At 32.6% G+C, this 22,214-nt stretch overlaps 1 protein-coding gene across 2 annotated transcripts in view; it reads right to left on the bottom strand.

Annotated features, from left to right (window-relative positions):
• Window positions 1–6,672: 6,672 nt before the first annotated feature.
• Window positions 6,673–22,214, bottom strand: part of LOC107449963 (uncharacterized) — a 329,392-nt gene continuing 313,850 nt past the window's right edge. For both annotated transcript variants that reach the window (XM_016065656.3, XM_016065657.3), the window contains exons 5-8: window positions 14,261–14,392; window positions 12,110–12,237; window positions 9,163–9,282; window positions 6,673–7,408 (exon numbers count right to left, since the gene is read on the bottom strand). In XM_016065656.3, coding sequence (XP_015921142.1) covers window positions 7,319–7,408; window positions 9,163–9,282; window positions 12,110–12,237; window positions 14,261–14,392 — 470 coding nt within the window. In that variant the 3' untranslated portion in view covers window positions 6,673–7,318. The remainder of the gene's footprint in view (window positions 7,409–9,162; window positions 9,283–12,109; window positions 12,238–14,260; window positions 14,393–22,214) is intronic.

Here is a 22,214-nt window from a genome sequence, read left to right as displayed (position 1 = left end):
AATAAAAGGAGTCATACAAAATAATAATGCAGGCATTTTCAATAAAACAGATTAATAGGAGCCATTTATAATAACAGAGGTATTTTCAATGAAGCAGAATGCTAATAGGAGTTGTACTTATGAAATAAGAACAGTAAAAAACTATATAATAATAGAATTTTCACAACAATGTTTCTTGAAAATGTCTCAAGTTTAAAAACATTCATTCTCCAAAAACAAATACGAATGGAACATAAAGTAATCATTCTAAATTACATAGCAGCTTTTTTTTTCAATAGAGTTAAATACATTTGACGCGAAGTAAATGAATATTTGAACAATTTCAATTTATTGAGGTTTCATTGGAACACCTCTCGTTTAAAGCTTGCTCTGGTCTATATGCTTTAAGTGACACTCATGGGTTTGGTATGGTGACATTTTTAGAATAAATCTACACAAGTTATATGGTGGATAATAAAAATAATATATATTTGTTTTGCTAATTTTTTCCATACATACACATTTTTATTTGACACGCACAACATATGCCTTTCATCGATTGGGATGTGCCTGTGACACAACAGTTATGAACATCAAGTGATGGGTTCAAGTTACATCCATAGTTTTTGGATATGATGAATGGCAACAGCACTGAAACTTATCATTAATCATAACAAGCGAGAAGTGGTAATAGTGGGAAAGGTTGATTGAATATCACATTGACTTTTCGAGAATGTTTCTTTTGGGAGGGGGAGAGAAAGAATGTTTTAAAAGAAAACTCACACATAAGAGCTATATAGAATATATATTTTCATCAACGTGAATAGCTTTGTATATATATTAATATATATATATTCATATACAATTAACGAGAAAAATGCAGGTAATGCCATTTATTTAACAATGAGATAAAATATTCCAGCATGATCTAAAATATTCATTTCACTATTAAAATAACATTTGGAGAAATTTCTTTCCCCATTTTGGAGTGTGCTAAGTTAATACTGCTGGAATTTTTAGAACAAAAAAAATGTTGTCCACCCATTTGTATGCGGAATTCTGCTTCTTAGAGATACAAACAGGGATATGTAGAGGTAAGAGACAGTAAATGCTTTGAAAACGGCTATGTGTTTCACCTCTTAACTTATAATGACTTTTAAACCTTTCAAAAAAGTCTACTTTACGCTTAAATAAACTAAAAAAATGTCGTTTGGATATTACGCAATAATTGGGAAATAAATCGTCTGCAACACGTTTCCTATAAATATTCTTTTTTCGCGATTCATCTTTATGAGCGACCAAGATATAGATCCCCATTATTGCTTATCGACATAATCCTCTGTTATAGGTCAATAAAAATAAAACTCATAACTTTTTGTTTCGGTACATATCACCTGAATAATACTTTTTTAATACTCTTTTGAGTGGTTTTTTTTGTTTTTTAAAAAAGAAAACTTTACTTAAAGTTCGAAATAATTCTCAAAATTGCACTTGAGGAACATATCTCAAAATCTCTTTCTGGAAGGGACAAAAACCGGATAAACATTTGCAAAATCGCCCCTAAGATTAGATTCAATAAGTATTATAAAAGAAACATTTGAAATAAATAGAGAGGTATTAATTTAGATGCAATTTTGCTGCAAAGGAAACGTTTTGCAATTTGCGCAAAAATATATTTTATTATGCAATTTGGCAGCATTTGCCTTGGTAAGGTTAAGGTTCCTTAACTCTTGTGAGTAATCGTCACTTTTATACAGAATCTGCCTTGAGTAAAAAATATTTTCAAAGGTTCAACTGATGCAGAACCATACAAAAAGTCGAGCTAACTTATTTCTTATCATAAACCATCAAGAGATAACTAAGTGTTGTCTTGAACTTGCGCTGCCTAAACCACCATGGCATCACTGGCCCACAGTGAAGTAATACGGAAAAGGATTTTTTTCCGCATTTAGCATATAGAATTCTCAAGAAAAGCTCATAAATGTTTTCCGAATATCTGAGAGGCCAGTAGAAGTGCCATTGAATTAGATTTTGGAGATTCATAATGCTTCCAGAAACAGACATTTTTGTAAATTTCAACTGAGCATTCACAACGATGCATGCATGTTATTGTGTGATACATTGATTAGATTCAGCTATTAAAAACGCGCTGTTCTTGAACCAGACTTACCACAGAGACGAAAAGAGCTCTTTATAAATAAAATAGGTGTCCCAAAATTACGGATGTCATCTTCTCCACCCTCTTCCTCAACCCGTTACGCTGGTTCCGGCAAATCTTGCTTGTTACACACGCCTGTATATTCCAACTTGTTACTGAAACGTACTGCCCTCGAGAAGAAGCAAGATTTTCCGTAACCATAGTAATGGAGAGGGGAAAAGAGTGAAGAATGGGGAAATCGCGTAACCTCGAGTAGCCTATTCTATTTGCAAAGTAAATCATTCAGAGTTATTAAATTACGCAATGAAATGTAGCTCACGTAAGTTCTTAAATAGGAATTTTGTAGATCGAATAACTACAGATTTTCTGCCATTAATGTTATTATATTTGTTAACTAGTGTGTAAACTTAAAAATAATGTCATATAAGTTGCGGGATGAAACACATAACATTGAAGATGTAACGTTGCGACTGTTTTCTAATACTATTTTCTCTAAAGCAACAGCAAATGTGGGGTTCATGAATTTTTGAGCTTTAAAACCAGGATATTGCTGTTATTTAATGCCATCCCACTAGCATCGATAGCCTAATTGCAAGGTAACGACATCTATACACTCTAGTTCTACGTAAGCAACTTTCTCTTCCACGTTTAAAAATTTTTATTGTTGTTAATATCACTTTTTACCATATTAAAAAAAAATCTTTACTCTCAATTAGTTTCAAACCTTAATATTTTCATGAATATAAACATTCTTAACATACTTACTAGCATCACTGACTAAAAATTATTCATTAGTAAGCAGAACATTTTAATACATTTATTTATTCTAGTATTTAATTAAATGTAAATTCAAGTTTCATGGACTTTATTAAAATAAATGTTAGATAATTTGCGAAATACTACATATATTGAATTAAAACACAAAGATTTTTTTTAAATTTGGCAAAAAAAATAGGCTAGAATAAGTAACTTGTCTTTTATGTTACTTTTAATGCTATTATTTTAATAACAAATTAATTCGGACAATACAAATGCCTCTCATTCGTATAAACGAAAATTTTTTTTTTCCAACTTAACATATAATACAACAGTCAATTGGGTCTCCGATAAGCAATTTGACAATAGAATTTATTCTACATGTAAACGTTTGCATTATTTGACTATAAAACATAAATTGTGTTAATATTTAAATATGATAAGACATTACTTATTCTAGCATATTATTGAGAAAATTATATTATATTACTGACAAAATTTCAGTCATTAACATATATTAAATTTCAATTCGATTTCAAATCAACATTTTATTATTTAGATTAACGTTGAAGCTTAAATTAATGAGAGGAAATTATATATATATAAATGATGATGATAGATATTAATATAACATATATCAGTGATAACAAATATTAAAACTGTGATATTTAACCAACGCAATTGCTTACAAGGAAAACTAGGGAAGTGTGACTCGCCAATTTTAAAATAAACTAGTGGGATGTATGCCTTATGAGAAATAATTTTAAGGGGCAACATTCGTTTCGGCCCATAGAAGGTCCTGTGAGAGATAAAAAATAATTCAATATATAGAAAAATCGATATTTTATTACTTCAATGCAGACTATTAGTTATTGTAATTGTCTCATACTCCAATTAATTTGTAATTAATTGGTTAATTAATTAATTTTCTAATTAATAAATCAATTAGCAAATTAATTAATTAATTATTAATTAATTGATTGATTTGCAATTACATACTCCAATTAATTTGGAAAATTTTTGAAAAAAAAAGTTAAAAAATTTGATGTCAATTTTTTTTTTTAAATTAACCTAACAGGTTTTTCTGAAAAACTACAGATATATAAAATTTTCAAAATCAATTTTGAGAATAAATATGCATTATATAGTACGTGAAAGTAAGTACCACAAAATTAATTGGAGTATGAGACAATTACAATAACTAATAGTCTGCATTGAAGTAATAAAATACCGATTTTTCTATATATTGAATTATTTTTTATCTCTCACAGGACCTTCTATGGGCCGAAACGAATGTTGCCCCCTAAAATTATTTCTCATAAGGCATACATCCCACTAATTTATTTTAAAATTGGCGAGTCACACTTCCCTAGTTTCCCTTGTTAGAGAATTTGCAGTAACCTCTCGTCAGGCAAGACTATGTCTCTTTTTCTTTACATTTTTGGCCTTTCAAATTAAGCTATGTTTGCTGAAATATATACGGTGCAGCAATAAAAAATTACTTTAATATATAAAATATATTTTTCAACACATATTGATAATAATTTAAATATAAAAAATATACTTAAATGTTTTGACTAAGTATAATAAATAACATGCTAAAAATGAAAGATTTTATAAAAAAAAAATAACATGCGAGTGCTGTTTGAGAATGATTGAAAGAAAAAAACAACTCAAAATTTTAGCACTATTGATTAAGACTTTTTCTTAAAAATAAAACTAATTATTTATTGAGAATTAAGTTAGTTGAAAATTTTTTTTTAAGTAGTTTTAGCTGGAATTTAGATACATTTATAGAATTAGAACGAATATATTTATATTGAACAATATATAATTTTCCTATGATTGTAATATTAAAAAAATAGCAGTATTGAATAAATAAAGATATTAATTCTGTGTCAACGTAGAAGAGAAATAGCTGCTTTCTAAAGTGGACAAAAAACAGATAGCTTACACAAACTACAATGATGGAAGAGAGGAATCCAAAAATATAGAGATATCCCGACATGGAAGATGTATACTGGTGATTCTTATACAACACACATGGCTGTGGAAGCCTCTTGTCTTCTCCTTTTGAAGAAATTAGATCTTCAATCCGATATGGAGATTGTATTATATGAAACAACCACATTTCAGAAACCATTATTTGAGCAGCAATCTTCCTGCCATCAATGGTTCCAGAGACTACTGCGGCATTGAAAGTGTTCATAAAAACTAGTTGAGTTCATAACGTTACCTGCCAAAGTTGTATCTCCTAACTTGTATCAGCTAGCGAATTCTTACCAAACTCTGCTAGACCACTTTTTTTTCCCTAACCTGTATATTTATCAAGATCAGACCGATAATCGAATTCGATTGTTACAGGTAAACATTTGCTGCTCTAATAGTCAGATAAAAGAAGTAACATAAATGGCGTTATTGCAGTCATAAGAGATAGCGGAATCAGGTAGTGTTACCGGATTTTTGTTTTACGATAATCTGTAGACTACCATTTTCAGGGCCCGCACTAAGGATTTCAAATTATTAGTCAAAGATCAAAAGTATTCGCCAAATGCAAATCTTAAAATTTCTTCTTTCCAGTGGAAAAAATCATTCGCCAATACTTACAACAAAACACAATTTTATTCGCCAAATTTAAGATTTTATCGCATTTAGGGAGGTGGCGAATGCTTAGCGCGGGACCTGAATTTTGTTTTGGAGATGAATGCTTAGAAGTTTAATTGTTAAGTTAATACATTACCTAAACTTGCCAAAATTGTATTTTATCAGGAGTAGTTTGTAAATTTCCAAATAAATAAATAAAAAAAAAATCTGCTTTCTTGAATACAGTTTTGGAGAAAATTGCCTCATATTGTACAAATGCCGCAGTTTTGTATCTCTTTATCGGGAACTAAACGTGACTAGAATATTGCAAACAACATTTGCTGTTCTAATAATAGTTTCCGAAACTGCAGTACAGTGAAATCTGATAATTTGACCCACTTGGAAACCGCCGAAGAAAAACCTGGTAATCAAGTACTCGTATCCCAGTCAACAGAAAGTACTGTTTTTTGTAATGGTATTTTCACAAGTATTTCACATTCTTTAAGTATACATATGAGATATAATAAAGCGCACACGTCACGTGTTACAAAATTTAAAACTGCTGAATCATACCGTAATAAGTTTTATATCAAAAGATACATTTCTACCGTTTTTGAAACCATTCAAAAATTAAAATGTTCTTTTTTGTTGTTGTAAAAAGTATACATTTTTGTACAGTTCATTATTTGAATTCCAAGTAATTTTTAATCCACTAGAGCAGGGGTGGCGAACCTTCATACACCAGCGTGCCATTTTTTCTAAAAAAATTGTTTAATGAGGTCATAGACGTGCCGTCAAAGAATTTTGACTTCGTGATTAGTGGGAAAATAATACTACTAAATACTATCAACTTAAAACTCTTTATTTACATTGAAAAAAAAAACATTTTCTAATGTCTCAGTTATACGCGTAATTCAACTTAAAGTAACATCAGTGTGACTTCTGTTGTTGCAGATTAGATTTATACGAAAAACATACTNCATTTGAAAAAAAACATTTTCTAATGTCTCAGTTATACGCGTAATTCAACTTAAAGTAACATCAGTGTGACTTCTGTTGTTGCAGATTAGATGACAAATAACTTATTTTAGGTCGTAAGATGTTAGTTTAAGCAGAACTGATAATTTTTTTTGCTAGTTATTTATTGTTAGCTTGTTTTTTTATGGTAATTAATTGTTTTTAGCATTAATTGTTAATTTTTTTTATTAATAATTGTTTATTATTTTGTGTGTTTTTTTGTGAATTTTAATTTAATTGTTACATATGCCTCATAGTGTAGTGTAATAACATTTGTGTAATAACAATTCATAGTATAATAACAAATGTGATTGGTGGCGTGCCCAAAATATTGCGTCGGGTGCCATAAATGGCACGCGTGCCATTGGTTCGCCATCCTTGCACTAGAGCCTTGTCGGTAGTATAAAATAAGTATTGCACACGAATCTACCACAAAAAAAAGAACTCGTCTCAACTGTCGCACGATGCTCTTCGCTCTCCACCAAAATCGCCAAGGGAGCACGTGACTCGGGTGGAAGAGAGATGGGGGAAATGTAACAGCAGGTTTGCTGCTCTATTTGTTTTACAGCTCTACGGTTAGTCAATTTTAATAGATTTCACTGTATTGGTTTTGGCTTTAGAGTGGAAATGCGATATTATATATGAAAGAAGAGCGTTTTCCTTGTTTTTTTTTATTGTTTCTGGCGTCTGCGAAACTTGCATTTTAGCTTTGATTTTTTTTTTAAATTAAAAAAAAATCAATTGAGTCTCCGTAGAGGTGTACAGGAGGCTTCCGTAGCTTTTTTTATCCATGACTCGTATTTAATAGTGTTACATTTAGAACAGTCATCCTAAATTGAGATCAGTAGTGTCAACGGATTTGTCTTCCCCGATGCTTTGTGGCCTGCCATTTTGTTCTTCTTCTGTCATATCAGCCTAAAAAGATAAGATAAAAAGTCTTATATATATATACAGAAAAAAAAGTCGAAAGAGACATCAAAGTAACGCAACTTATTCATGGTGAGTAGTGTTTTTTAAAAGTGCATTCTGCATTTTAAATAGAACAATCGTCAAACATAATAAAGGAGAAACGCGAAGTTCATACTTAATTTAAATGACATTTTAACTACTAAATTAAAAGCATCCAGTATCGTAATCAAACACGTAGAACATAAGAATAAATGTAAAGCCAAGGGCAAAAGACAGAAAAAACAAAATTTTACGATGGTATATATACATTTCATTCACTTGAAATTTAGTTCAGTGCGTTATACTTCAAGAAGAAAATACAGAGAATGCATTGAAGATATATACCCAGAAAGCATGAAACCTTATTTTCTTTTTATTGTCGCGGAAATGCTTCTACTAAAAAGCATTTTTCAATGAAGCAAATATATTGCAGTTTCAAATCTTTCATCCTAAAAAGATTAAAAACTATTTTGAAAGCTTTTTTAAAAATATTCTACGAGGGTTGTAAATTAAATAGTGGCAACTTAACCATGAAACTCACAGAAGGGCGGGCATGCGCAAATAGGGTATGGGTGTGGTGAGGTGGTGCTGTTGTCGATGTGTAGAGTGCAAAAAACATTCGTTCTGCTTAGAAGGGTAGTTGTTGTGTGTCGTTAAAGTGAGGAGTATCGTTTCCATCGCTCTAAAGCAAGTTGTGAAAAGGCTTAATGACGAAAAAAGACGAGATGCGTGAACCCATCGTGCTACTGTCCTATGGTAAAGCATTTGTGCCACAGGCTTCCACTAATCCTCGATAGCATTCTGTTGCATTTTTGTCACGGGCAACCTCGATTTTAAGCCACGACCACTGATCACCTTTTGAAAACATGCTTTAGAGCGATGGAAACGAAACTCCTCACTTTAACGCCACACAACAACTACCCTTCTAAGCAAATCGACTGTTTTTTGCTCTCTACACATCGACAACAGCGCCACCTCACCACGCCCATACCCTATTTGCGCATGCCCGCCTTTCTGTGAGTTTCAAGGTTAAGTTGCCACTATTTAATTTACAACCCTCGTAACTTAGGTAAAATGGTCATTTAGGTTCACGATGACGTTTTAGCTAACGTCACACTAGCGGTAGGATCAAATTGCAGTGTTTTTAAAATTTCATGACAAGGTAAATTTTAGCTGAACATACAAGACGTTGCAAAAAGAAACCTTAAATTTAAATTGATTTAAGATTATTTTTATCTTAAGTTTAGCTTTATTCAATGATTTTTCACGCTTGAAAACCCTAAGACAACCACGATTTAAGGTTTTCATACAGAAGGTTGTTTTCCAATGTTTTGGATTAGGGTAATGTGGGTAGATCTCGTTTTAAGGTTAAATAGTTTACACGTAAACCGCACAAGAAATCATTTTAGGTTTACATTAAAATCTTTTTGCTGTATGAAAATAAATCTTATTTTGCTCTCTCGGATAGAAGTTTATAGGTTTGCCAGGACTTTGGTATTTGAACCTAGTATGTTGATTGCACCACAACAGTAGTAAATGTATCAGGAATGAAATAATTCAAATATTTGTCCTATTTTGATTCAGATATTAGTGGATTTTGCTATCATTGGTTGTAGTTCAAAACAAATTAATATTATAAATAGGATGGAAAATGAAACAGGAACATTTCACTCTGATTTGCACGTTCTACTTTGAGTATGAAAGTATTAAAAAAAACCTACCTCTGTTGAAGCATCTCTTTGATCATCCCAACAGCAATCTTGTGAGAGACCATTCCTGAATTCAGGTGTGCTGCTGTTAGAACATATGGAGCTTCCGTCTTCTTTATTCTGTGCAGCCTCCTAAATTAATTAAAAGTAATGTAATGATATTGTAGGTTTCACACTATTTTGTAATGTCCAATTTTCAGATTCGAAAAAATGTCATTAAGACAAGATTTATTGCTAAAAATTTTCGAGTGAGCCGAATATCGCAGGGAGAAAAATCTAGAGTAAGCAAAATATCTCTGGGACGAAAATCTAAAGAGAACGGCAATGGGACAAGAATGTGGAATAAACAGAATATGCCAGGGACGAAAATCTCGAAGGAACCAAGCGTTGCGGAGACAGGAATGCAGAATGAACGGAATATCGTTTCTTTATAGATGTTTTATTTATTAATTTTCGAGAGAATGAAATGTCACGGGTATAAAATCTCTAGTGAACAAAAGATGAAGTTTTGTTTTATTTACGTCGCACGAGGGCTGCACAATGGGCTATTGGCGACCGTCAAGGAAACATCACTGAAGATGATTCGAAGACATGCCATCACTATTTTGATCCCCCGCGGAGGGGATGACACCCTTGCTTCGGTAGCCCGACGATCTGAGTGCGAAGCCGAACACTTTACGGTAGAGCAGTTTAACGAGGACCTATACCACGCAACCGCTGTCTCTTCGCAGGCTGATCAAAGTGGTCACCCACCCGCTTACTGACAGCAGCCAGTGGCTGTTGTCTTCTGTGTTCTGCTGGGAATTGCGTCTTCAAGATTAGTCCACCGCGGGATCTTTACCGCAATGGAAGTTGAGCTGATTACCGGAATTAATCAAGCATCAGTGTCGCCAATAATTGTTCGGCGATATTTTACATTTTCACGAAAAGAAAAGTAGAGTGTGTATAGTAAAAAAGAGAATACCCTGAATTACTTTTGACTAGGACCCGTGTTTTAACGATCAGTCCACTGCGGGACCGTGAACAAAAGAAGGGACTACGAACGTCAGAATCTTATGAGAATAAAATATCGCGTTCTTGCAATATCTGGGAATAAAATGGCCTATATTTAGCGAAACATTCGTTACTCGATTTACTCATTGCCTGATTCATTTTCTAGATATAATATCACAACTAGAGATTCTGTCCCCTCAAGATATTAACCCAAGGTTACACAGAAGGTTAATACATAATAAAGATTTAATCTATGCACCTTTTTTTAAATCTAAATATGCCCCGAAGCTTTTTCTGATAGTATTTTAAGCGTACGAAATTCGCGCCAAGTGAAACATAAATGCTTCATTCTGAGGTGAATGAAACTAATTAATCAATTGACTCTCAATTCTAGATTATAAAGGCAACAACTACTAAGTTTACTGCAGTACATTTTGAATAAACACAGTTCTCTGAAAATTCGATGTTTGTCATATCATCGATCACACATATAACAATTGACATTTGTCCTATTTAAACAATAATGTTCTGAATGCGAACAGCATAAGCCTTTGCTGTCATCAATGCTGTAGAATTAATACTTAATGCATTCTGAAATGGATACAATATTGGTCCAATAATGAACAGCCTTTCTCTAAGTAAATTATTATTATTTTTTCTTTTTTTTTAATGCAACAATCCTATTATCCTGCAATCTTGTCACTTAATTTATAAGAAGTAATAAAATTTTGTGTGAGAATAGAGGCAGATGCATAACTATATCACCCGACTATTATCGTTCAATTAAATGCAGTAATGTTGATGTAGAAGGTAAACAGTTGCTTACGTTATTTTATTTTGAAATGAAACTTAGTTAAATTGGTAGCAACTGCTAGTTGTTCGAACATCGATAAATTTTCGGTAAGCAAGTAAAGTGACGTCAGCTTAGATATCGCCTTTGTAGTTAGCATAAATGGCTTTTAGAAATAATGTTTTATATAGCTAGACATGGTGAGCTAAATACACATGAGGAGAAAGGAGTCATCGACAATCCCAACTTTCATCTGTCAAAAGGTTCCCCAAGATTGAATCAAGCTAGCATGTCTTATATACTAGTGAATTGATGCTTAATAATCGCAGTGGTATTTACGCCAGATTACTTCCCTACCAGAATTCGATGAACGGATACCACTAGTTGCCGTATTTGCACAAAACCTGGAGAGCTATATGAAGTTCGCCGGATTTTGAGCGCTTGTGGTGAGAGCTGTACTAAGTACACTGTTGCGTGTGTGGTCTCTCCTGTGTTGCTATTAGCAGTCGAGTGCGTGCAGGTTACAGTTGTGTGTAAATGTGACTGTGAAGCAACAGCGCAAGGAGGAGGATGACACAGTTACAAACAATAAGTCAACTGTACAATGGACCATCCATCGAAGTAGGCAGGTTCTAATCGAAGTGGGCTTTACTTTCGATGTTCATATCACGTCCGCCGCTCACCACACCAATGTGGGGAGAGAATCTTTTCAGACTATGTCAACCTTCATCTATCAAGAGGTACCCCAAGATTGATTCGAGTCAGCATGTCTTGTATGCTAGCTTGTGAATTGATGCTTAATAATCGTAGAAGTACTTACGCTACACACCGACTGATATGAGTACCGCGAAATCTCTGATCTTAATGGCTTTCTTAATAATCTTGGCTTTCCAAACATGAAATATAGGAGAGTTTTTCAGTCACACACCAGTGCCAGCATGGCTTTGTTAAGAGTTTTTGAGAAAAATTTAACCTATCCATCCAACATAAAAATCACGGTAATCTTATAAAACGTGATCCATTTTAACCGTGGGGATATTTTACATCATAGCTATGGTTACCCCAAATTGGAAATGCTAATCATATTCCTCTCCATAAGGATTTGAGGTACGATGGAATGAAAGAAATGCAAAAACAATATTTCGCTTTTTATTTATATCACGAAAAAATGCTTACCATGGCTGCCAACTCTTCTTCTTTGATGTAGAGGAGAGAATTGTGAGCTGTTTGGAAGTGTTGTACGAGGTCCCACCATGTGTTTTGACGTGATTGGCACTGAGCACACACTGGCATGGCTGGAGCGCCTGCAATTTTTTATTTTATTTCAGACATCAACGAAAGAAAAAGCAATTTCAAAAGTGCAATGAAAGCTTTTATTATTTAATAACATACAGATAAGACGATTGCATAGCATATTCAAACTATCGCGATGGGTAAGGATGCATTTAGTTATGAATCAAATACACTTAATAAGTATGTAAATAAAGAATATGAATTAAATAAAATTTGACACGTTTTACTTCAATAAATATCGAGAGTTTTACACTTAATAAGTATGTAAATAAAAAATATAAATTTAATAAAATTTGACACATTTTACTTCAATAAATATCACGAGTTTTACACTTAATAAGTATGTAAATAAAAAAATTTAAATTAAATGAAATTTGACACATTTTACTTCAATAAATATTTCGAGTTTTTCAACATATAACTTCACTATCAAGCCTCTCTTTTTTCACTCTTAAAGTTTTGTGAATCATGCTGCATTATGATTATAAAGGAGATTATTTTATCGTTTTTCCAGTACAGTGATAAATGTTCTAATGACAACATCGCTTCCCCAGAATATTATTGTCATGCAGAAAGCCCGAGGAAAGCAAAACAGGAATGATCTGGAAATTAAAAAACGTAAATGGGAATGGATTGGTCACGTTCTGGGTAAACATGAAACAAGTTCTTCATTGGAACCCTCAGGGCAATAGAAAAAGAGGAAGACCTAAAAGTACTTGGCTTATAACGATTGAAAACAATAGGAACGACATGGTGAAAGGCAAAATATCTTGCCACAAACAGAGTGATATAAAAAGCAATGATAGAAGCCCTATTCTTCAATTCGGAGTGAAAAGGAACATGTGATGTTATTATTTACATTTATTTTCTAATTCATTCATCGCCGGTTATTATTAGAATTTGTGTTATTCCTTCCAAACATTGTTTACTGCGAGTATGATTTTTTATTTGCTAATTTTTTCTAATCATAAATAATACAGTCTTTCACGCTATTGCCTTCCATTTCTAAACCAATCCGCTGTTACTTATTATTCAGCTAATTGATGTCTATACCAATTTTTAAAAAAAATGAACTGCTTCCTACTCAAAAAATTCACATGTCATTGCTTTCAACGCATACTAGGTTATGTGTTACGATGTTTTTCCTAACAAAGTTTCTCCGTTGTACGAAATTCACGGCCGAAGTCAAAAGTATTTCCACAGATATTTTTATTGATTTCTCAGTGTATCAACTACTCATATTTGTTCTTGAAATTGCTGTGAAGTGTTTACAGAAACTTACATCACATCTATACCACTAAAATCTATCACTTTATTGAGATTCTCGTATAATATCTATGCTTCTACGCCTTCAGAAACAGGATAGAGATTCTAGTCATTTTAGATAACACAGCCTATAAGTTACAAATCAATATTTGTTTGGTGGTATTAGTCATAGCATCTACTGGCTTATATAAAGGGAGCATTCAATATACCAAATTAAAATAGTGTATGAGATAGAATATTTTTTTGTGAAAATTTATACGACTTGATTGAATGTAATATCGGAAACTATAGAAGATAGTGGATAGAGCGTTCGCCTTCCAATGAGGTGAACCGGGTTCGAATCCCAGCCATGGCTGGTTGGTCGATGCGAATTTCGTATTCGGCTTGCACTGACCACAGTTCTGACATGAGATATCCTCAGTGGTAGACGGATCATGGGGCAAATTTCTCCCAATATTTGATCGAGGAGTTTCTTTGTCTTCTAAATTACAAGGCTACGGTGTTAAACATTAGTAGTCGTAAACCCAAAAGTTGGGTCGGCTGTTCAACGACAGTTATAAAGAAAAATAGAGAAGAGATGCTTAAAATGTCGTTGTAAACTAGCGTTTCACATCATATTAATAACAAGAGTGATTTCGCATAGCGTTTACCCTGCATTAACCACAACTCTATCTTTTTTTAATTTGTAAGGAGATTCTCGCGCATGCGCTGTGTGGAGTTAGGGAGAACCGTATTGCAAAAACTATCTAATGATACAACGGTATTTACCTAGAGGGCTGGATGTATGTTGGCATCGACAGGTGAATCTCAGTTTGCACGTCTGCTTTTTGTGTTCTATCAGTTTGTGTATTCCTGGAAACACTTCTTTACAGTTACCACATATCAGGATGTCTGGCTCACCTGTTGATGAAAAGTAATTCTCAGTAAAATGTCGTCTTTTCAACAACATACAAACTTTATGTTAGCGCATAAATGAAATTGAAGCTTGAAATTAAACTGGTTAAAATAGATTGAATTTAGATATCAAGTATATATTGCTAGCATTTGTTTCACAGTAAGATAAGTATAAAAGTAAATGATAAGTGTTAAAATTCAGGTGGTATTTATAAGCATAGCATAATTACAACCTTAGTATGGCTACCCATCTTTCCACATTCAAAAGTTAGAGCTCATATGAAAATAGTATTACACGAAATTTTTTTAATCATTTATCTGATGTTAATGCCCGTCAGTTGGCGATATTGGTGACTTAAATAAATAAAAATGAAAACAATTACATTTGTGTATTTTTAAAGCATAAAAAAACATACTGACTGCTTAAAACTGGGTCCCTAACGGGATGGCTTGGTTGGTAGGGCACTGGGCCCATGTACAAGAGGTTGTGTGCTCGATCCCCGCCGACTGGAGACTCCCTGGGAAGTAAATGGTGACTGATGCACGTTAAATGTGTCGAGTCACAAAGTCCTCCATGTTTCCATTACAAATTGTACCTCTGGGGGTACCGATGCAAGAGCTTCTTTGTCCTCTCGATTGGTTCAAAATTACAAGTCTACGGAGTTGAATATTAGTAGTCGTAAACCCAAAATTCGCTAGGCTCTTCAACGACGGTTTTAAAATTTTAAAACGTACCATTAGTAACTAACAAAAGTTTTAGCTGCAACCAAAAAATTTGATATTAGTCACCAGTAACAAACACAAGCCGCAAAAACTTAGGTTTAATGTTAAGATGATATTAAACCCAATAGTAATTTCCCCCCATATATATTCCTTCCCCATCTAATAACATGTAAAAACTGTTATTGCTCCGCGGAAAGGAATGCAGCTCGAAACGTGAGTTTCTACTTCCACGGGACCAGAAGGTTAATCCAAATATCTTTCAATCACCTGAAAATATTTCAAAGATAGATTTAAGAACTGTCTTATTGCAGCTTTTCACATAATTTGTATAAATAAATTCCCGTTTTCAACGAACAGTTCCTCTCTTTAAAACAATAATCTATTCATAAACTAACACTTTATTCACTCTTCAATTATTGAACAAACATAAAGGAGATGTATTCAAACAATATCGTAACGTAAACACTTACCAAACATGGCTGTGCTAGAAACTGCATCAATGGAAATGCCAGAGAGTAATTTTATGCCCCGAAATGGTTTTCCCCTATTACGGGCGAGGGCCCGCTAATCGATATACGCCGCAAAAAGGCCGACTATCAGGAATCTAATGAGGTGTCTGCTAACGAAGGCAGTGAACAATTGACTCGGAAACTGAAGGAGCTACCTCGTTAGTGGTCTTCGTGGAGAAGGAGCTACTATCTTGCTCAAACCACCTTTCGACCAACTTCTTTTCATAGCACCGCCGAGAACAATCGAAGGCCATTGTCCTTCCCTCCCCCGAAGTTACAATTTTGTGCTTCTTTCAGAAATTATAGATGTGTGGGAGAACAGTAATTCATTTGGGTGGTGGTCTCTAGGGAGTTGTTGTTGTTGGGAAACTTATCGCGAGGATGAAAAAAGGAGCGCTAATATCGATTTGTTTCTTTATTTACCAAATTCATTTTTCAAACGATGAATAGGTCCTTCAGGTAAAAGGCACTCGAATTTATCTTTGCTTTTTTAAAAGATGCCAGGTTGAGAAATTAAGAGTTATTTTGGTGCTGGAAATTTTTAATGATGGTATTTGTCTTCTGAATAAAATGAAACTGTCTCGACACACTATTAGTTTACGATGTTGTCACTAGTGCGCAAGGGAATATTAGAAAAAAAAATTAGTAGGAAAATAATTGCTAAGTATTAACGTTGTTTTACGAAACATAGAATTTTTTTTCAAAAAAAAAATTGACAAATAAATTGAGATAAGGAAAAATGAAATAATATAAAGTTATGATTTTAATTTTTCCAGAGAAATGCCATTTAGAGAAACTAAGTACTTGTTCGGATCAAATATTATAATTTTTTTCCTTTCTTTTTTGAAGTTATACTTCTTATGCGACTTCCAACAAGGTTGCGTTAAACGTTTAACGCTAAATTTTTATTGGCCGGGAAATCACGTGGTAGGATCCAGTTTTCCCTCATTCATTTCCATATTGTTTTGGTTCTCACTAGCATAAAAATAATAAAAGTCATAAAAGTATTGTTTTTCTATAAATATTTTTTTAGTTTGTTTTGATACACATATAATTTAATAGGGTAGTATTTTTTATTTTCAAATTTAGTGGATAACAATTGTAAAAAATGAGTGAAAACAATCCCACGGACAATGCGACGGATTTAAGGTTATGTCAAGGTACGTCTCTTGTGAATATCAATTGATTGTTTCTCGTCTGAAATTACATTATGACGCATTCACATACATTATTAATACAAATACATTTTCCAGGGCGAGACGATGAGGCAACCACAAGCACTTCCACTGGTTCAAGAGGGAAAAATGCACAATATCACCGTGATTACAGAGCACGGAAGTGAGCGGAGCAGAAAAAAGAGTCGTTGAATAGAACTAGTGATCCTTCTACGACTGCTGATTCTTCTACAATTAACGTCGCAGGTTGCGAAGTTTAACTTCTTCCGCGCAAAGGGACTCCACGCACCATTTTTTTTTATTCTGCAGGCTTTTGTGTAAAATTTAACATCCACTTTAGTTAATTTTTATTGGTAACTCTAAAGTAATGGGGGGATAATTTTCGTAAACTTTACAAAATGCTTTTTGTAACAAAGACTTCTATAATTTTTTTTTTGTATAAGTAACAATTTCATTGAAAAAAATTTTTTGCTTCATTTTGCTTACGGAATTATTATTAACCAAGTTTATTTTAGTATTTCGCTAAATGTTTGTCATTAGAGTTATATTGGTTTAGAGCATATAGAAAAATTGTAAACTTTACAAATCAAATTTTAATTACAATTAAATAATAAAGAACATAGGTATTTACAGTTAAACCGATTATCACATAGTTAAAAACTGTTTACAGTATGAAAAAAATATGAACACACTCTATAAGAATCATACTAATGAAGATGTTTTTGTATTTACTAACTTGAAGATTACTTAAATAAGTCTTTTTTTGAGCTTAAATTTTATTTAACTTCTTTACATTCATTTTTTTTTTTGTTCTTTCTTTACCCATTAACACCTGAAGTTTCTATATGCCGTGACGTAAAAAAAATCCTATTAAAAAATAATATTTTTTTAAAGTTTTTTTTAACCAAATGAATATTTTCTTCTGATAGCTACTACTTGATGTTTGAAAAGAAAAAACAAATTTTTTTTTTATTTAGAAAATAGTCCGGTTTCAGATAAGAATTTTTGTAAAATTTTCCTAATTCATTAAATCTTTCCTTCAGTAAATTAACTCAATAATTTATCTTAGTATATTTAAAAATCTCTTATCGTAAAATATCATTTTTAAAAATGAATTGAAATTTTTTGAAAAGGATTATAGAGGAACGCAAATATGTTTCAAATTTATTTCCATAACATTTGTCATCTCGATATTTCTGACAGTTCTTCATATATAGTGAAATCGAACGTAGTAAAACCGAAAAATAGATGTTTTAAACATTTGCGTATTTTTGTTCCAAACTTAAATAAGACAAAATTAAATATTTTTAGTGTAGCTTGAGACAAAATTAAATATTTTTAGTGTAGCTTCCTAATAATTGTCAATAGCATCGGGTGTTTATTCATGAGCATCAGTTGCAGATGGAAGATGATAGACATGTCCACACCCCCAAACGCGAATTACTTTATCGATCCGAGTTATTTATTTGGAAATGAAATAACAGCTGTGCTAAATGACTCCACGTGTAGGAGGACATCACGTGGAGGTTCGTGAAGAAAATGGCGACGCACAGCAGTATGCAGGAATTAGTGTCACATATATTATTCAAAATACTGTCTTACTCACTTAAAATGAACGCGATAAAATAACTCAATTTAAGCTAAACTTTACTCATTTGTCTGGAAAAAAGGATCCTGTTCATGAGTTAAATTCACTGGAATTAAAGAGTCAACTGGAATAACTCAAGTTTGAGTACACAATTTTAACTCGAAATTTAGTGTGTTTCAATCCTTTTTGATTGATCATCAGTATCACTTGATTGCATGGTTTTAACTCGAACTTGAGTGAATTTCAACCATTTTTGATTGATCATCATTATCGTTCGAGTGCTTCACTTGTCTGAAGAAAAGGAGCCTATTCATGAGTTAAATTCACTCGAGTTAAAGAATCAGCTGAAAAAACTCAAGTTTGAGTGCATCGTTTTAATTCGAACTCTAGCGTGTTTCAGTCATTTCTGATTGATCATCAATATCACTTGATTGCATCGCTTTTATTCGAACTTTAGTGTGTAAAATAATAAACAAAAAGAAAAAAAGAAGAAGAAAAAAAAAAGATGTGATAATTTTAAACTTTTTCAGTAACATACAAAGATTTTAGTTCAAATTTTTATTTTTATTATAATTTATTTTTTTGTGTATCTGATCTCAGATAATAATATTTCTGAGAATAATTGTGAAAGTAGTTTCGAGGGTAACGTTAGCGTTAGCGAGTAGGGACTTGGACCCACAGTACATATACTAAGTGGTAAAAGTAAAATTTTTGAAATCATTACAAAGATATAAATAGCTCATTAACATTGTTTTGATGATGATAATTGACAATTTCTACTGTTTTTCCTGCAATGGTTTGTTTTTAAAATGCTAACAATTGTGAATCGAAATATTTTTCTGCTTTGACTTCATCAGTAACTGCTATGAATAAAATAACAAAATGCTATCGAAAAAATAAAGGAAACAATCAACTGGTTTTTAAAAAAAATATGAAAGAGAAAGCCTCAGAAATTCCAGGCGAAAAAATGGCTGAAAAGATTAAATACTTTCGTTTGAAAAACTTTAAAATCAAATTCAGAAGAAACGCAGTGAATAAACAACTTCTTTGATTCAAGAAAACTATGAAGGGAAAAAAATATTTATCATCAACATCTTTTTCCTTCGGGTTTTCCGGAATTGAAACGCATCTAGAGTTTCCAAACTAGATATCTTGTCATTTACGCCGCTCTTATATCTAAGCGTAAGAAAAATATCGATACGCGCATCAGGTTTCTCATATCGATTTTTCAAAAAGAAAGCAGAAATATGTAAATATGCTGGATAACTTTTCTCCATTGGATAACTTTTCTTCATAAATAACTATAAGCACGTGACCTCGGGTGCAAAGTACCAATGCAGAGAGCCATCTTTAGTTCTTAAGACAATTCTTCGTAATGGAGCCTGCTAAGGTCTACAGTGTCTTATATCGATTTTATGTTAATCGATTATTCCAGTCATTAATCGTGGAAAGAAGCTACGATATGTAGGATTCTTTTTCCGCTCAGTCCCAGAATTTCAAAAGATTCATAAATTAAAGAAATTGTAGTATTTTTGAAACGGCAGCAGCAATAACGATCATAATTTTGAATTCGTTTTATTTTTTTCTCGTTGCCCTTTTTGGAACAAAGATTTCTTTTTTGGTTGAAAAAAAAATAATATTTTTTAACTAGCATTGAATTATTTTCCTCTTGAACTAGTTTAAATAAACTATTTAATTACACAAAATACATAATTGGGTACTTGCCCTCCAAGAAGAAGACAACCCATACACGCACATGTGACTTATGACGTCAGCTAATCGTTATTAGCGAAATGGCTTATTTAAGTTGTGGGGAGAGTAGTTACAGACCATGTCAACCGTCATCTATGAAAAGGTACCCCGACATAGAGTCGAGTTAACATGTCTTATATACTAGTGAATTGTAGTTGTAATTTTGTAGTGGTAGATACGCTACAAAGTTGAGCAAGGTTTCTTTACATAAGTTAGAATGTTAATTAACGATAAGTTGATTAAATACGGAGTTGTATCGCACATCGAATCAGTTGAAATATAAATCTTTCTCGTTTACTTCTTTTACTTAACTTATATTTTTTTATTTGTTTAAGTATTTTATTGTAACTGTAATATATTTTTGTTTTGTGTACCTGGCAACTTGGATGCATAATAAGTATATTTATGTTCTGCATTGCTTCGTGCCTGCGTTTGCGTTAAGTATTTGTGTAAATATATTTGAACGAATTGAAATCTTTCCGAAGGAAAAGAATTTAGAACGTGTCACTTAAGAGAATTGGTACTTTGAAAGGCTTGGCTTACTCGAAATAGAATGGAAAGAACAGTTGCTAACGTAAACATATGCCACGTTTCAACTACCAATCAGGATCGAGATACTCACACTACGTCACTTGCAGGTATCCCATTATAAAAGCTTAATAAAGAACAGATAATTTGATAAACTCATATAGGCACGACTTAGTTTTTCTTCTAAAGATTTTAATTTGTTACTAGATTAAAAAGTCTAACGCAACCGAAATAATTATGGCTGAGAATTAGATCCTGTGATTCTTCCTTTAATTAATTATCAAATATAAAGAAGATAGAGTGCATTATGTGTACGTTACAGAGTATCTCTTTCAAATACGATAGATTCGAGCGACGTACACGTACAGCCAAAGTAGACATGTGAGCTGAATTCGAATACTTGAGTAAAAATATTTTCTTAGATAAATATTCAAACTTCCTAATAGGGAAGGTGTAATGAAAAGCTGATTATTTAAATCCAAAAATTTAGAATGTCAGCTTCCCATATTGTTAAAGTAAATTTTTTTACTATTTTAGTCATATTTGGTCATACTATTTTATCACTATTTACTATTTCAGTCATATTTGCTACTATTTACTATTTTAGTCATATTTGTCATCATTTAGTCATATTTGGATATTAAATTGCGAAAAGAAAATCCTTGCTCGGAACTTGAAAGCTTATTTATTGAAAGTTGGTTGGCTACTGGTTGCTCACAACTAACAATAATAATTATTACATACTATTATTTATACTATTATTAATGACATGTTTAGACGAGGTTTGGGAGGAAAAGATTTGAGTAACTGTCTCTCTTTTAAAAAAAATATTTGATTTTCCTGTCCTGATGAAGCAAGAAGTAAGTTATTCCTTGCAATATTTATTTGTACATAATCTTTTTTTTAAATGCATATGTTTCATCTTCTATTTTTTTTTTTGATACATATCCAATCACGGTGACTTAATTCTCAATTGCTTGATGGTTAAAAGCGCAGTGCTGCCCTTGCGAAGGACTTAAGTTCGATCCTCTAGGTGTCTTGAAACCCACACAGCTTGTCTGGGAAGAAAAGCGTAATGCTGACAATATTACCCACGAAATTGCGTTCATTTCGAAATTCTGGAGACCTAATCTCCATGAACCTTCAAGGCTGAAAACATACGATTGAAATATAATTAGATTTACATTTCAATGGAGGAGTTATTTTTAGAATCTAGTCCCTCTTTCACTTCCATATTAGGAAGCATTAAATGATTTTCATTAATGCGTAAGTTTACCTTTTTACTCAATTTCTATAAGTATTTAATGCGAGACCGATGGTTTTCGCATGTCTCTTGCTGATTAACGTGTTCCATAAAATATCTGCCAGAACCATCCGGAGTTTTGTCCTCACCCCTTCCCTTGCGGAGTGGGGATGTGAACTGTTATAACCACCAGCCTACCTTTAAATAAACCTTTTTAGTACATATTATGGCTTATGACTGCATTATTAAAGCTGAATACAACAATGATAACAGGGATGTAGCCCTGTCATTATATATATGTATATATATA

Source organism: Parasteatoda tepidariorum, chromosome 3 (assembly GCF_043381705.1).
Source record: "Parasteatoda tepidariorum isolate YZ-2023 chromosome 3, CAS_Ptep_4.0, whole genome shotgun sequence".
In the NCBI taxonomy this organism is placed as follows: domain Eukaryota; kingdom Metazoa; phylum Arthropoda; class Arachnida; order Araneae; family Theridiidae; genus Parasteatoda; species Parasteatoda tepidariorum.
The sequence above is the reverse complement of the archived record's forward strand: the minus strand, read 5'-3'. Positions and strand labels throughout refer to the sequence as shown.